The 16,270-nt window shown below is 37.6% G+C and overlaps 1 protein-coding gene across 1 annotated transcript in view; it reads left to right on the forward strand.

Moving 5' to 3' along the window:
• The first annotated feature begins 419 nt into the window (after nt 1-419).
• LOC149240224 (embryonic stem cell-specific 5-hydroxymethylcytosine-binding protein) overlaps nt 420-16,270 on the forward strand; it is a 257,648-nt gene continuing 241,797 nt past the window's right edge. Inside the window, exons 1-2 of the mRNA XM_089373656.1 lie at nt 420-641; nt 12,631-12,787. Of these exons, the coding sequence (XP_089229782.1) occupies nt 550-641; nt 12,631-12,787 (249 nt within the window). The 5' untranslated portion in view covers nt 420-549. The remainder of the gene's footprint in view (nt 642-12,630; nt 12,788-16,270) is intronic.

The raw sequence follows: 16,270 nt of genomic DNA on the forward strand, positions 1-16,270 counted from the left end.
TAAATAAAAAATTATGATTATTTGTGTTCTTAAAAGGCTTTGTTTTGAAATAATGTAGTTGATTTGGAATTCTAAAATTTAATTATTTTTGGCTATATTCTTTTGCAGATAATCTTCTCAAATTTTCTATTCTTTAAATATACCTTTACATCTTTTGGAGATAATGTTCTCAAATTTTCTATTCTTTAAATATACCTTTACATCTTTTAGAGCAATTGCTAGTAGCTAACTTTTATTAAAAAAAAATCCATGTTTGACACCCTCTTACTCCCTACCACTCAAAAATAAAAATAAAAAAAACCACCCTATATAATATCTAACCCCAAACTCCCCAAGAAAAATAAAAAAACCACTTTAGTCTCAATTTACATATTTTCAGAATAGCGGTACACCCAAAACCAAAATGTAATTATTATTAGGAATGAAACAGAAAATCTTGCCCCCGACTCCCGGAATCATCCTATAAAACTCGGTCGTTCCCGCGCTTTCTTTTCATTTTCATTTTAGGAAAATTCCGACGGTGCAAGCTACTGAAGAAGAGCTGAAAGGATGTGCGGAAGAGCTCGTTGTACCCTGAGAGCGGAGGACGTTCATCGAGCCTGTGGTTTTCAGTGTCCGCTGTCTACAATTGATACCGAACGGTACCCTGCAAATTCTCCGAAACCCATTCTTCTTTTTGAATTTTCACAAAGTTTCAGCTATCGTGCACTGAGGATCGATGTCCATTCGTTATTATGTTATCGTACACAAGCCTACGCTTATAAATTAACATAAAGGTTTGTGAGAGCTGACCCGCTTTTTTGAAACAAGTTACCCTGCGAGGGAATTCAGTATCTATAGAGAAAAAAACAGAAGCTGCTGAAAACTAGTCATGGTAGCTAGCATCGGGGTTTGAACTCTTAATCTATGGCTCTTAAGATTACTTCACTGAATTATGATATTTGTATTTTATACATGGCAAAAGTAGATGAAACCCTGGTGTTTTGGTCTTCTTAGGCTAGAGTTTGAGACCATAACACAGAAGGATGGTTTTCAGACGGAAGATGGGTTGAAACCTCAAGAAGACATCCGCAATTGAGAATTCACATAAATGTTTGCGGTGCTGTAACTTTTTTTGTTAAATAACCTCATGGAATAATTGAAGTAATGTGTCTCACGTGTGGTGACAGATTAAGACTGGTAAGCTTCACTCAGCGGATTCAAACTGATACCCGCTAATATACAATTAACTAAATAACCAACAACATTGGTAATGATGGTTTGACTTAACTCCTTGAACTTGAGTTAACTGTTGCTCTATAACTATCTAAATTGTGAGAACATTACATCGATTCCAGAGCCAAAGTAGGGTAGGATTATAAATATTTGAGAGATAAGTTATCCATGAACAGTGATTCTCTATAAAGCCTTGGTTCATTATGTAAAGAATGAATGAGTGCCCATACGGACAGGTTCTGTCTTCTCTTCAGGGCATGGATAGGTGAACTATCAAGATTATACCATCATGCTTCTTTCTTCCTTGGTGGGTTAGGGAGTGTTACCTGAATCATTGGGATTCCTCTGAGCAACTCATAAGCGAGTGCATTGTGATGATTGAATTTTCATAAGCACTCTATTACATTTCAGCCTTGAGATTTTTTTAGCCAAATTCAAAAAATTGTATGGGACAATGTGGGTGCTTAGTAAGCGAGGTATTATATTTCAGCCTTGAGATTTGCCAAGGCCAATAAAAAAAAATCTATTTTTATCTCACATGGACGATTCACTATAAACGAGCTCAAAATTATTTTGAAATTGATTTTTGAATGATTCTGAATTGGATCACAACATATTAAATTGTAATGCTTCCTTTTTCCAAATGTTCACATATCGAGGAATAGGTAGAAGTGTCAGTGCATACTTAAATTAAAAAGGTGGCTACAGAAGAAAAAAAATAGAAAATTTAATAAAGTCCCTTTAATAATATAAGGGGAAATAAAAGAAACCCATCGTATTGCAATGACCCGTGGTATTTGGAAGGGAAAAATCATAAAAAGAAAGATAAGAGTTCATTCAAGGGAGGATTGGATATTTGATGAATTGATATGGGAGATCTAGTAGCTTATTGAGCGAGGGAGAAACCATCGATATTTCCCAGTTTTGATGTTGAAACTTGAAACATACACTCTAGCCGGTGGTGGTCGGTTTCGGTGGTTGTATATCCACCCCAGCTGATCATTTGCTTTGCAAAAGAGGCCGAATTTCCTGACTCAAGAGAAAGCCAAATTGACCAATCTGAGAGGCCGAGTTGCCATTTTGCAGAGGGGTCGAATTGTAGGAGCCAGAGAATCAGGGACCAGGCATATCTTCCAAGTTATCCTCAGAATATTAATGTAACTTCCCTTCAACAATTAATTAATAACATTGTTGGGGTTTCTTCCGTAATTTTTGTCTACAATTTTTATGGTTCAGTGTTGCATTTTTATTAGTATTTTTGGCAAAACTTTATGCTGTGGTATTTTCTGGGAATTTTAGGTAAATAAATAAAAAGGAATATTACAGAAATTGTAAAAGGAGGTTGGCAATCGAAAGCTTAAGTCAGTTAGAAAAATAAGTATGGAAACGTTGAACTTTTTTGCATGGTAAAACAGGAAAGTTGTCATTGATGTCATAGTTTCTTCATTTCCTTTATAAGGATGCAATTTGGTTAATATATTAAAGAAACTCATCCCAAATTGAGGAAATAAACAGGCACTTTACATCCAATAAATAGAAAATAAAAGTGGAGCCATGATTCAAACACTATTCTGCTATTGATAAAAGCAATCCACAAATCATTGCTATACAGTATCAACAAAATTAAGAGATGAAGATGGAGAGAATCATATTAGTTGAAGCAATAAGAGACTTGGAACATTCAAAAGATGAAAATGGAGAGAATTACAGTAGCGAAAGCAATAAGCTTATAAAGTGGTTGGAACACGACAAGGCAATTTGCTGAAATAATAAGTAAAAGATAATATATAATAAGGCTAGATAAACAAGGAAATCTCTTCTTCCTATTAGGCCAAGCATTGTTAAAAACTTCTTGAATAAAAAAAATTTGGAAGCTTTTTAGAATCAGGAAAAACTTTGCTAAAAACAACTGACGGAATACTACAAAAAACAAATCAATTATCCGTCCAATTTATTGTCATCAACTCATTTGAATAGAGTGACTGGGAGAGCAAAATGGACATAGAAAACCCAAGGATAGCTTTAAACAATATACATTGCAAGGATTAGATATGTTCTATGCCTAAACTCCTCAGTAAGACAAAACGTACCCCTTACGAATGAAGTAGAAAATGATTAACATTTACTCCCATATGTTGATTTTTTCTTAGGGCTATATTGTTATTTGCTTTAGATAATTTCATTTCTTCACTTACATATTAAATTCACCCCACAACATCATTACATTATTCAACAACATATGCAACTATATAGAAAGGACAATATCATCATCAATGCAGCGGAACATAAAGGAACAGTGGAAGAAAAACATTCACACATAGAGACACTAGGATTGGTCAGAGACCAGGGAAACACCCATTACGGGGAAAACCCTTTCAAATTCTTCTTCTTATTATATTGTCACTGAATGATTCAGCAAAGGGAGAGTACAATGATCCGTATCTTCAACCATAAACCTATCCAGCAAAATCAACTCAATGACATCATGATATGAACCTAACAATGCCAATAATCAAAACCTTGATTCAGAAGCCTGCGGTTCACTATCGCTGTTTGCGATCAAATGCCAAACTTTGCGGTCAACTAACGAAATCTCCGGTCCACTGAAAAATTCAAACCCTAGGACTCAACTGCACGAAGAGTGTCGTGCGTGCGACTGAAACCCTTCAACCGCACACAAAGGGTTGCATGCCCACGGTTACAACTAAAATTCCCTTGTAGCATGCCGGGCTAAGACTCAAAACCCTAGAACATGTGCGAGCTTCAGACCCTGTAATTTCAGACTTGAGCGAGCCAATCTCCGTGAATTGCCTCAGACCTGTGCGATCCGAAACCAAAGAAGAGAATAGAAGAATGCTTCACCATGATTATCCAAATGAGGTTGAGGTCACTTGTATTTATAGGCTTCCAAAAGTGTCCAATTTGCTTTAGGGCCGACTTGATCAAATGTGCACATGTGGGATTTAATTAAAAAATACACTTTTCCTTGTCCAATTTGAACGCTTAAATAGTCAAAATTGGTCCCCTCGAAAAGAGGAATCTAGTCCTATGATTGGAATTTTTCACTGAGCTGCCAAAAAGTAATGCCATATTGTCTTGAATACGATATTATGTGATACAAATATGACTTGTGAAAAAATAACAAACTGTATTAATTATTCTTAATTGACAAATTAAATGATCATGATAAATTATAATTGAATTTTTAATATGAAGGAAATATTCAAAGACTATGTGGCATCTCAATTTTACAAATTCTCTTGGTTCACGTGGAAGTTAAAACAAGGAAAATGGTCAAATAATATAATTATATGTATGTGCACACGCGCGCGTGCACACACACACACACATATATAAATAAACATTTATATATATATTAGTATATACTTTTCAAATATTTGATACAATGTAATACTTTGTATATATAAGTTGTCATTTATTTAGGGCTAATAATATATCATTGTATTGATCTTTGTGTCTTGTAGGCTTGTCTTGGTCATGGCGTGTAGCCTCTTTGGGTTTTGTAAGCCTGGTAAACTCATATTATGTGGGCCCACAAGGCTTATTCTTTGTGGACCTATTGTCTTCATAAGTGCACTTGGATAGTGTATCATTGAACTATTCTTAGTGCCTTGCAATATGCAATGTAGGGAGAAATTTATATCATGTGGGTTTATAAGGTTTATTGTGTACATGGATACTAGATTTGCAAATTCCTTTAGATGGAACGGTGGGGCCCGCTATATGGACAGGTGTATAGATTAGTCTCTATTGTGCATATCTTTTTCCACGATTTTTTTTGAAACCCATAAAGTGCTTCCTCACATTCTGTGAATGGTGCCTAGGGTAACTATAGTTAATGGACAACTTGTATGCCTAACCTCAAGGGACTTAGGTGGATTTAACCTTGTGACCTCCTTGGTCATTATGAATTTGACATGGCAAATTGAACCAATTGAGTTAACCCTTGGGGTTCTTATGTCCCCTACTAATTAATTGCCCAAGGGAGGACAGAGTAGCTTATCCAACCTCGTAGGTTATAGTCAATGATAAAGGGGGAAACCCATTATCCAAAGCATTTGGGGCAACATTGAGTAAATTGGGTAACTGGGGGAAAGCTTGTGAAGGAAGCCAAAATTGGGGCTTATTGGAGGGAAACTTCTAGCCCCTCAAATTAAAATTAGGAGAAGTGACCCCAAAGGGAGTATATAAATAAGAGAGAGGAGAATCATTCTTCTCATCATGGTTGTTGGATATCTTTTGCTTTGTGAGTTGAGGCTTTGAGGGTTTTAAGAGCCCTTTTTTCCTTTTATTGGTTTCGGTGGTGAAAGATTCCACCCTAGCCAATCCCTCTCTTTACTTTTGTTTTGGCATAATTCTTTTGAAACATCTTTCATCTGGTTTTTGGCAAGTAGGGGGAGATTTTCTTTGGTGGGTTTGGCTTGAGGAGGCACGTTGTGACATCTCTCATCTATTTTGAGTTTCCTGAGGCATAAATCAAGAACAATGAGGCCTCTATGGAGCAATAAACCCCCATTTGAGTTAGGAGAGGTCCTCTAGGGCAATATATGAGATAACATGCCCTTCTTAAACAATTTTTGGAGCAATAAATTGATACTAGGACTCCTTTTGAGGCTAGCCAGATGACCAACCAACAACCCTTAACAACCACCACTAGCTGATGATATGCCATTTTCTTCGCCACTTGCATCAACCACTTGCTTCTCACCCATTCAACATGACCACATAGACGAACATGGGCTTCCATTCAAAAGGTACTTTAACCATTTGCAATCGGGTGCTTATACTTGTTTGTTTTTGGGCATCTAGTATGGATTATGGGGTGATCTGGAAGATTGATAGACCTTGAGTGTGATTTTGTTCACTCACCATACTTGGGGGGTTAATCTTTGATCCTAGTCCAACAGGACCTCCCTTAAGGCCCTTTGGGTATAGGGGGGGCAATACTTAGGAAGCTTTGATTGAGATAACATAGTTCCATCTCTCCCGTATGTCATACTTACCACTTTCCATCTTACATTACAAGGCCATATCTCGGCTCCATTCTTCAGGTTCAACTTGTCAATGATTCTTTGGGATTTGGCACTCAAATGCCCACATTCTTGGGTAGGGCCTGAAACTTTGCCTTGGGAGGTTGATGCATCTAAAATAAATAGAATGAGCATATCATGGCCACAATAAAATTAAAGGAAGAAAAATCAAAATGCAAAAGATGGCCAAGGACCTAAAAATTAGCATGTAGGCAAAAGGCTACCATGAGCTCTACCTTAGTCATATGGCCATCACCTGGTTCTTGAGCATTTATTGCTCCATTACATCAAAAGAAGGAACCCTTGCATGTCCCAACACCGATGAGCGATAAACTTGCTAATATTAAAGGGGTAATAAAACTGTCACATCATACAAAGCAAGCTCTAACCCTTGAGCTATGAGTAGTTATACAAAGAAAAATCATGAAGTAAAAGACGCACAAGAAGGGTGGAAAAACAAAGGCCAAGTTGGTAGCTCATGCATCCACGAATGCTCCCTCCTTACATCTATACACTCAGGATGTGGACACTCCCCTTAGCTGATCCCTTTTGACCATGGCACTCGACCATGAAGTCTTATCCCCTTTGTCACCATCATTATTATTCACTAACACCTATCAATTGAAGGGTGGACCAAAGAAATGTTACTTCCTCTTATGGGTTGGAAGCACCTAATAGGGTTGACCATTTGCCACCCCTACCTAGGGAAAAAATACCATTGCGAGAACATGGTCTTGATTTTGGAAGGGGATCCTCGTTTGAAGTATTAAATAGCCCATGGCATTCAATTTGGTTCACTTAGATGCACTAATGATCTTTGTCCCTAATGATCAATTGCTTTCACTAGAATCTATGTTGTTATTGTCACGTGGTTCACCTTCTCCATAGGTACCCAAGACTTCCGAGAAGTATATTGGCATAGACAGGTGAAGTGTTAAGACTCTTAGGCCTCCTAGCAACAACATCGGATGACATATGTCCCAACATACCTCTTGCATCTTGGACGTTGGATCATTTTGTATCATATTTGATGATTCTTCAGGATGACACAGCTGGACCCAACATGCCCCAATGCTGGCATTGACACCAATTAATGAATGGCAGCGGGTTCAAAGCTTAGTTGAGGATGGTCGTACCTTTAGACTGTTGGACATTGGATAAACCCTTGTGTTTTGTGACATGAATAACCACATCTCATGGATCCTTATCTCTGGCGATGTAGTTGTTAACTGGCACTTGCGGGTTTTGGTCTAACGACAGTCGTGATTCCCAACAAGTGGTATCGGAGCGAGGTTACGAGTTCAATACACACCCGACTAGTGCTAGGGGGAGATTGTTAGACATTGGATAAATCAATGCTCCTCGTGTGTTTTGTGACATGGACTAATTAACTCTCATGGATCCTTATCTCCGACGATGCAATCATTGACTGACACTTGTAGGCTTGATTCCCAACGAAGACTAGGGAGGGCTGGTTGCACCTGAAAAACTCTCAATGCTGGAGCAGAGGAGGCCACTTCGAGCAGTTGGAGACCCTTGGAGACCACTTTATGGTGCCCTAGTTGGATCTTGGGCCCTATAGGAGGCCATGCGGTGAATTATAGGCCCAACCTCAAAATTAAGGACTTGACATGCTTCTACACCACCTTGGACACCTCATCAGCCTTGGAGATGCCATTTGGTGCACATTTATTGCATGATGTCAACCCTAGAGAGCTTATAGCTTGCACGTGTGGGCTAATGGGCATATGTCATAAAATCTAGTGGGTTGGCTTATAACCCAAGCATATTTTGTAATCAAACTTGTTTTAGGGGTGTTATTAGGTTAATTTTAATTCCTATTCCTCATATAAATAGAGGAGAGACTCATGTTGTGAGATGGGCATGATAAGTCCTATGATGTTGAGATGCTCCTGTATGGATTATTTACTTATGCTTGTGAATGGTTATGTAATTGCATGTTCATGTCAATTGTTGTATGGTCATGCATGAGTAATTAAACAATCTTGGTCTCAAGGTCGTGAAGGCCAGTATATTAACATTGGGAAGTTTTGTTCAAAGATTCCTTGTGGGCTTGTCACAATGGGCGTAGATCCCATGTTTGGTGTGTGCATGATGGAGGTATGATCCCCATGTATGAGAGCCAATGGGCTCTATTGTTAAGCTACTGCTACAACACGGAGAGATAGGAACTCACTAAGTGTAATGGGGCACTTAATGAGAATCATTCTCATCACTTGACACCCAAATTTACTTTCGTGATGTGCCCCACAGTAGAGTGACGTGTCATTGGTTGGGCGTGTAATAGAAGACATGAGATGGAAGGTTTTCCCATTACATGACAAGAGGTTTCCTATCACGCCGCACCCCATTGCTTGTTGTTGTAGTGGTGTAGTGAGGCAAGGCACGAGACAACTTCTCTCGCATGATGGTAAATTTTCCATCATGCTGTGCCCTGTGGTGGAGTGGTTTGTTCATTGTATTGGTGCGGTGACAAAGGCTGCGATATAGAAGGTCTTTCCATCACTAGATAAGAGATTTTCTCATTCGTACAATGTCGAGTTGGGTGGTGGTCTTTTTCCTTATCCTAATGCGAAGCCGAGGTTCGATGACATTGAGGTGCCATAGGAGGGGTCCATGGCAAACCTTAGAAATTTATTACAATGATAAAGTGCCACATTACGCAAGGGGTCGGGCCCCCAGTGGGACCCAGGACTAAGTCCAAGTGGTAGGCGCCACGTAGGTTGAGGTTGGCCACATGAAGGGCCACATGTGGATAGGATGATATGGACGAGATTTTGACGTGGCATGCAGGCAATGTGACATGTGGTAGCCAAAAAGGGGGCCCTTTTCGTTGGGCCAAGTGAGTGGTATTTGAGTGACATGTGGCACCCTCTGCTGTTGCCATGTGGCACACTGACATCTGCGTGACAACCACGTGATGTCATAAGAGAAGGTGCCATAGAAGGACAAGTGGCATGATGCTAGTGTTTCATTAAGTGATTGAAGGATCTTTGGTAGGTGATGGCAATCACACCCTCTGTTTCCCACACCGACTAGTTGTGTGTCTAAGAAAACACTAAGGTGTACAATCTCCGATAGTGTTTTCTTAGACACCTTAAACTTATTGTTTGCCTAAATCATGGACACCCTTTTGACCAATGTTGCACATATTGCAATAATATCAGAATTATCGTGATATTATCGCCGAAAGAGCCTTTACTGATATTATCGCCAAAAAATATCGCGATAATTTGCCCAATTTAATTTATCACGATAATTTCGAAATTATCGCGAGACTATGGAAAATTATTGGCCTGCTTCAAAAACCGCGAATATAAATTGCAGTTTGGATTTTTCAAAGGTCTTTTTTGTTTTTTCTTGTGCTAATATTGAGCTCTGAGGGTTGTGTGAGCCTTGTGACCATTTTTCATGAAGCAAACAAGTGAAAATCCATAGTTTTCTTTACCATCAGCTCAACATTTTTGGAGTGGAGATTTACTCTAGTATACCATATCCATATTTATTAATTTTAGGTATATAAAAAAAATTGCCTTCTTTTTCTTTGTTTTCCAAGATTAGTATATACTATAAATTTAGAGTCTGCCTCTTCTTACCCTCTTTTGAATTTCCACATTTATTTTTTGTGGTAGGTCCAAAACTTGAAAATTTAATCAGAGCTCTACAAAATGGCAAAGCCATTGGACCAAATGTGGGAGTATGGTGAGCCATGTGAGGATGATAATAGAACAAAGCTGAGGTGCAAGCTCTGTGGAATGGAAATGTCTGGTGGAATCATCTGCTTGAAATACCACACTTCCAAAATCGCGGGCATGATGTGCATATTTGCCCTAGTGCTACCCCATACATTGTCCTTATTGCAAAGAACTGAATTCTCGATAGTACTAGAAAGAGAGATTAGAGGGAGGAACTAAGGAATTTAATGGGAACCACAAGCTTTTTAAGGGCGAGGGACACCTAATCCTTCGCCTCACCTTCTTAGTGCAGTATTGTTATCAGATTATCGTTATAGTATCTAGAATCTAGATGCCTCATGATGATCATCTCATGAAATACATTTGTTTTTGTTTTAATGTGATTTTGTATTAAGTTTTAACTATTATCTTGTCAGAACTTATGACTAAGGAGTCAAGACAAAATGACAAATATCGTATTTCAGACTTCAGTATCTACATTTATACAATTTATATTGTAGTTTTATTTTCATATTTAAGTGACAATGTGTTTGTTTGATGTTGATGTTTGCTTTAAAAGAATAAAAATTTGAAAAATTTCAAGACTCAGGACAAATATCATATTTCAGTATCTACTATCAATGATTGATGTACCACTTGACATCTTATACATTTTATATTGTAGTTTTATTTTCATATTTGTGTGACAATGTGTTTGTTTGAAACTGCTGTTTCTTTAAAAGAATAAAAATCTGAAAAAAATATATATTATTATTTTTTTTATTTTTTATTTTTATTTTTTCAAGTTTCTTGATAATTTCCGATATTTTCCCTATATTGCCGATAATTTAAATTTTGGACCCTTGGCGATAAATGATCAGTTTGCTCATAACGATAAATGTAACATTGCTTTTGACATTCATCAAATTATCCTATAGCTGCTGTAACGGATCCATCACCTTCTCATAATATTTCCCACTTATACAGGATCAAGTCTGTATAGATCTCATAAACAAGCCAGAAAGAGTAAAATTTGAAAGGCATTTTGGGCTTCCTTTCCTCTTTGTCTATCTAGAAGGGGACAGGCCTATGATCCGAGGAGCCTCCCACCTCTGCCCAAGTTTTAATCCTTCCCGCCTCCTCCATCCCTTTTGAAACCAAGAATCTATCCAACCTTTTTGATATTGCTTCCTCTCCTCTCTTATTATTACTGCAAGTGGGGACATAGGCTCAACATGGCCCATGTTTTATACCTTGTAGTTTGAATGAGAAAAAATCAATCAAGGGGCAACTCTTCCATCAAATATCACCATAGGATATTGATTTTCCATTGCCCAATTGGATATGCATTGGTCTGGGCAATCAACCATCCCTTTATTTCTAAAGAGTATCGTAAACCTCTTTTCTAGGGTTTCCCTCTTCGTGCGATAAAAGAACCAGCCGAAAGTGAGAGGAATAGTTGTAATGGTGACAGCGGGCAACCTTTATGAGTGCCTTTAGGGTTGCATTTCATTCAGGGACTTGGATATCTTTGAGTGCAGGTATGGGAGGTAACATGCTCCTTTGCAGTCACTTTCTTTGAGGAAAGCTTTCTGTACAATCTATGCATCAGTGCAAACCTGAAGCATTTACTAATATATCACGAGTAAGGGTTAATTTCACCCAACAGAGGAGGTTTTTAATTTCTTCTCTTATATAAGATAAACTTGTGATGAGCAATTTAGTATTGCATTAGTGCACCAAAAGGAAGGAAATACTGTTCTAGTATTCTATCCAGTGCAATTTCTGGCCATGATACTGATAAAATAGAGATGGCTTATTGTGCCATATCTGACATGTCTCTTTAGTACAACACTGAATGCTGGTACAAATAAAGTTAAGATGAACAATTTTGCTAAGTGAGCGTGACTCGCTGGTAGAAGTAATTCATGCCATTTTACATATGCTGTCAGGATTCTGAATATGAGTGTCTCCTATATGACAGTTGATTTAATTTGAGTTTGCAGTTTAAGATTGTCTATATACACTTTAGTCAATGATCTGTTCTTTTAGTTGTCAATTTAGATTTGTTTTTTTTACTCCGTGTCAGATAGGAAATCTATTTACTACAATGAGAAGTATCTATAATTGTATAGAAATAATGCGGCATGAATCATTACTCCAGCAACAGTCTATCCTCTTGGTGATCCATATAAGCTTGGCAAATTTGCAAGTTCCTATGACATTTATCAGTATTTTTAAATGGTATATCTTTTCACTGATGTTTTTGTGTAGCCAAGGTTGATGTGAATTCGTAAGTTATATTTGCTTCATTACTTCTCAGCATATTTATAGGCAGATAACTGCCAAATAGTTTTAGGTTTAGCAGTTTTTCATTCATAATGCATGATTCCACAAAACATTTGTTAAAAAATAATTGGAAACATGTTAATAATAAAAATACATAGATTTAGATACTTCCCTAATGAAAAGCTTAACGCCAACAAGAATGATAGGCACTAGCTGTATAGGCACGTCAATAGCAAGTTTGAAGCTGTGCATCATCTCTTTGCTAAATAGTACGATTCTATACCATAAAAGATAAGTTTAATCAAGTTACCTTTGCTCGACAATATTAAACATTTTAAAACAAGCACATGATGTTTGAAGTTGAAAGGATGGATTTGCAGATATCGTCCATCATACAATGTTTCACCTGGATCATACATGCCAGTTGTACGCAAAGAAAATACAGGCAATGACCGACAGCCAGTTGTGCATTGCATGAAATGGGGTCTTGTTCCTAGTTTCACTAAGAAGAATGAGAAACCCGACCACTTTCGCATGGTAAGTCTCTTGTATTGTATTCCAACTCCTCTTTCTATTGTGTTGTCTTAGTTATATATGCTTGAATTTGATTCAAGTTGAGTTGAGCTTATTTTTATTTTGTTCCATGTATGAGCGCTTATACCTTTCTAAGTTTCCATGCTTTCAGTTGTCATGCTAATATCTGAGTTGAATATGACAAGTATGGTCAAATTATTAGAGAGGTTGAAGCTAGTGAATGGTGTGAATTTCAGTTCGTGAGATATAATCATGGGTTTGTTCGATGAATGCTTGATGAGATATTTGCGTACTTTTTTGTTTGTCAATTTCTATATTCCTACAGTATCGTTAGTATATATATTTAATATTAGCTGTCCCTTTAATCAAATGAATGTGCATCGAAAATGTGTTTATGCTTTTTAAATGGATTGAATAGTACTGTTGGTATGGATCACTATAGTTTTTTGTTCTGCTGTGCTTTGTTGGATGTGTTCATTTACAATTCTATCGCGCCATATCCTGCCGTGATTCAACTGTTAGACTTGTATTACGCAGGATAAGTATGTTAAACCTGAATGAATCAATCCCTTGTAGAATTGTTAATCTGGTTGAGTTTTCTAGTAGTTGCAAGATATAATTTTTCAAAACTAAGCACCCTGCCCACCTAGCTTTTGGCACTTTCCTCTGGAATTGGATCATCTTTTAAATACAAATGCCACCAAATTTGTTGCAGGAAAGTAGCAATGAAAGCACATGCCACAAACAATTTTTCATAGTAGATCTTACGATCTTGTAGACACCAAATCTTCGTGATGGAATGATTTCACAGACTTTTTAGCTTCTGTGACAGTCCTGTTGGACGATGAGCAGAGTTTGCAATATCTCACCATTTTCAAGTAGTTACTGTTAAGCAAAGATATCATAGTTGGCTTGAGTGAGAAATAATGAAACAGCATGCTAGTCATAACTATGAAATGAAGTGTCAGGTGGGATCAGTTGAGTAATGCATCTTACTTGTCTGCCCAAGATGTTAGTGAGGAAAGTAAGCCTTGTTGGGATTTTGGCTAATAAACTTTTGTTGTCACTTGCTCTTTTAGCACTCTTAATCATGAACTCTACCTCTGCACTTCTTGCAGACAAAGCAAACATTTTGTTTATGCAATATCTACTGCCCTTATGTTTTCTTTGTGTTTTACGCTTACTTGAGACATAGCATTGGAAAGTAAGCCTTGTTGGGATTTGGCTAATAAACTTTTGTTGTCACTTGCTCTATTAGCACTCTTTTACACAATCATGAACTCTACCTCTGCACTTCTTGCAGATAAAGCAAACACTTTGTTTATGCAATATCTGCTGCCCTTATGTTATCTTTGTGTTTTACGCTGAGTACTTGAGACACAGTATCCTTCAGTTATCAATATTGATCACATGTGTGGTTATAATGGGTCAATTTCAATCACATACGTGATTATAATATTGTTATGTAGACATAGTATCCTTCAGTTATCAATATTGATCACATGTGTGGTTATGATGGGTCAATTTCAATCACATACGTGATTATAATATTGTTATTTATTTATAATAGCCAGGTGGACTACCTATAACTTTGAATTATATCTGTAAATATGTAACATAAGAGAGAGCTTTGGTGACCTTGGAGAAAGAATGTGAGTATTCTGGCTGTCCTCTGGGCTCACTTAACCATCTTGTACTAAATATTTTATGAGTAAATCTATCATTCTCACTTCTAAAAGGTGTCTTCTGTCTAGTTTTATAATGCCTGGATGTTCATTGTTACTCCTTATATAGCATGAGGATTGTTCCTGTTTGAAGATCCCGCCCAAGCATGTTGCATTTGGAGAATTTTGGTTTTGGCTGTTCTTTGATTCATATTTGTCTATGGGTTGTCACCTTGGCGGCATCATCATTCCATATGTTGGATGCTTGTTTGATCTTGATGGAATGCTAGCCTTGATGAGGGTGTTGCATTCTTGTTTGCTCATTTATTGACCCCTAGAGCATGTATTGAGAGGCAAATCCATCGATTGAGGGTTTGTCTTATGTATTATGGCTCATTATGTGATTTGGGTTGCTCCTTGTTGTGGTGCATTGGTTTGCTTGGCATGTTGGGATTCATATTGGTCTTTGTGCTTCTTGGAGAGGAGCACCCTTCGAACTTATGTTAAAATTTGATGGCTAAATTTTTTTTCTTGCAATCCCAACCCAGTTTTAATTTCACCTTATCACTCCCATTCAATTAAATGCCCTTTCCCATAAACATACATTCAACATATAGAATTCTGGAAATGAAATTTTCAGATCAAAACACATGGGACTGTCAACACATGCTGAAAATAAATTTGGACATAATCAAACCAGCAACACACATAAAAATACACAGGTTTTTGGTCAACTTAGATGCAGGCAAAACCCCTTCAATCTTCTCCGGGGAAAACCTGTTAGAGAGCTCTTCAAATTTATTTAAGTTTCATGTTAAGGAAAAATACATTTGCAGAGAAAACAAAACAGCAAAATACAACTTATCTCTTCAGCCCAAAACTCCTTGAAAACTGTGCCCACTTTGCCTCGATTTTCGTGCCCACTTGAAGTTGAAAATATGTACTGTACAGATACGACTATACGGACTCCATGCAAACTGTACGGATTTCCGTACTGTTGTACGGACTGTACACTTTTTTTTTTCAAATTTTTTCTTCAAAAACTTTTCTCAAATGGCGTGCAACTCACAGCGTTCAATGTTGTTCGTACTGTACCTTTGCTATCTTCTATGCCTTGATTTCCATACTCAACTTTGCCTAGAAATCACTCCTTTAGCTTGCTGCAACAAATTTCTCTTTCAGAACTTTTCTCCAGCTCTCAGCCTCCCTTTTCCAATCTGCTCATGAGGAATGAATACAGTTTCTCTTTTTTCTTTACCCCTTTTGTTTCCCTAAATGACTTTTGGGAAACCCTAAGATCTAATGGCTCAGATTCATTTAGATCAAGGGATGAGAATAAATGTGCATTTAGTTCTCACTTTCTATTTTTTAACTCACCCATTAAATAAAGTACCCATGTCCTTGAGCACCTCCAAGACCCAGGATGACACAATTGGACTCAACATGCTCCTAGGCTGGCCTTGACACATAGTTGGGCAGTAGCTAATTCAAGAGCCCAGATGAGGATGGTTTCACCATGAGAGACTAGGGAGGGCTTGTTGGACTTGTTGCCACACAATCTAGCAAGGGTCCTAGGAGGGGTACCTAAGGGATAACTACTAGACCAAATGACAACAATGGGACAAAGACTCACTGTCACCCGAGTCAATGTCCCTTGCTCTTTATGGACTTTCACTGATGGGAGGAGTCCCGATATATGAGAAATCACTACAAATGATGGGATCAATGATAAGATATTAAATGACTTCAAGGCCCATTCAGAGGAGGGGCTCAATTGAGGCTCAATTCTTTAAGAGAAGCTAAGGGCTCTCCAAGAAAGACC

This window comes from Pinus tabuliformis, chromosome 8, assembly GCF_031772625.1.
Source record: "Pinus tabuliformis cultivar Carrire ecotype Pingquan chromosome 8, CPIR1, whole genome shotgun sequence".
In the NCBI taxonomy this organism is placed as follows: domain Eukaryota; kingdom Viridiplantae; phylum Streptophyta; class Pinopsida; order Pinales; family Pinaceae; genus Pinus; species Pinus tabuliformis.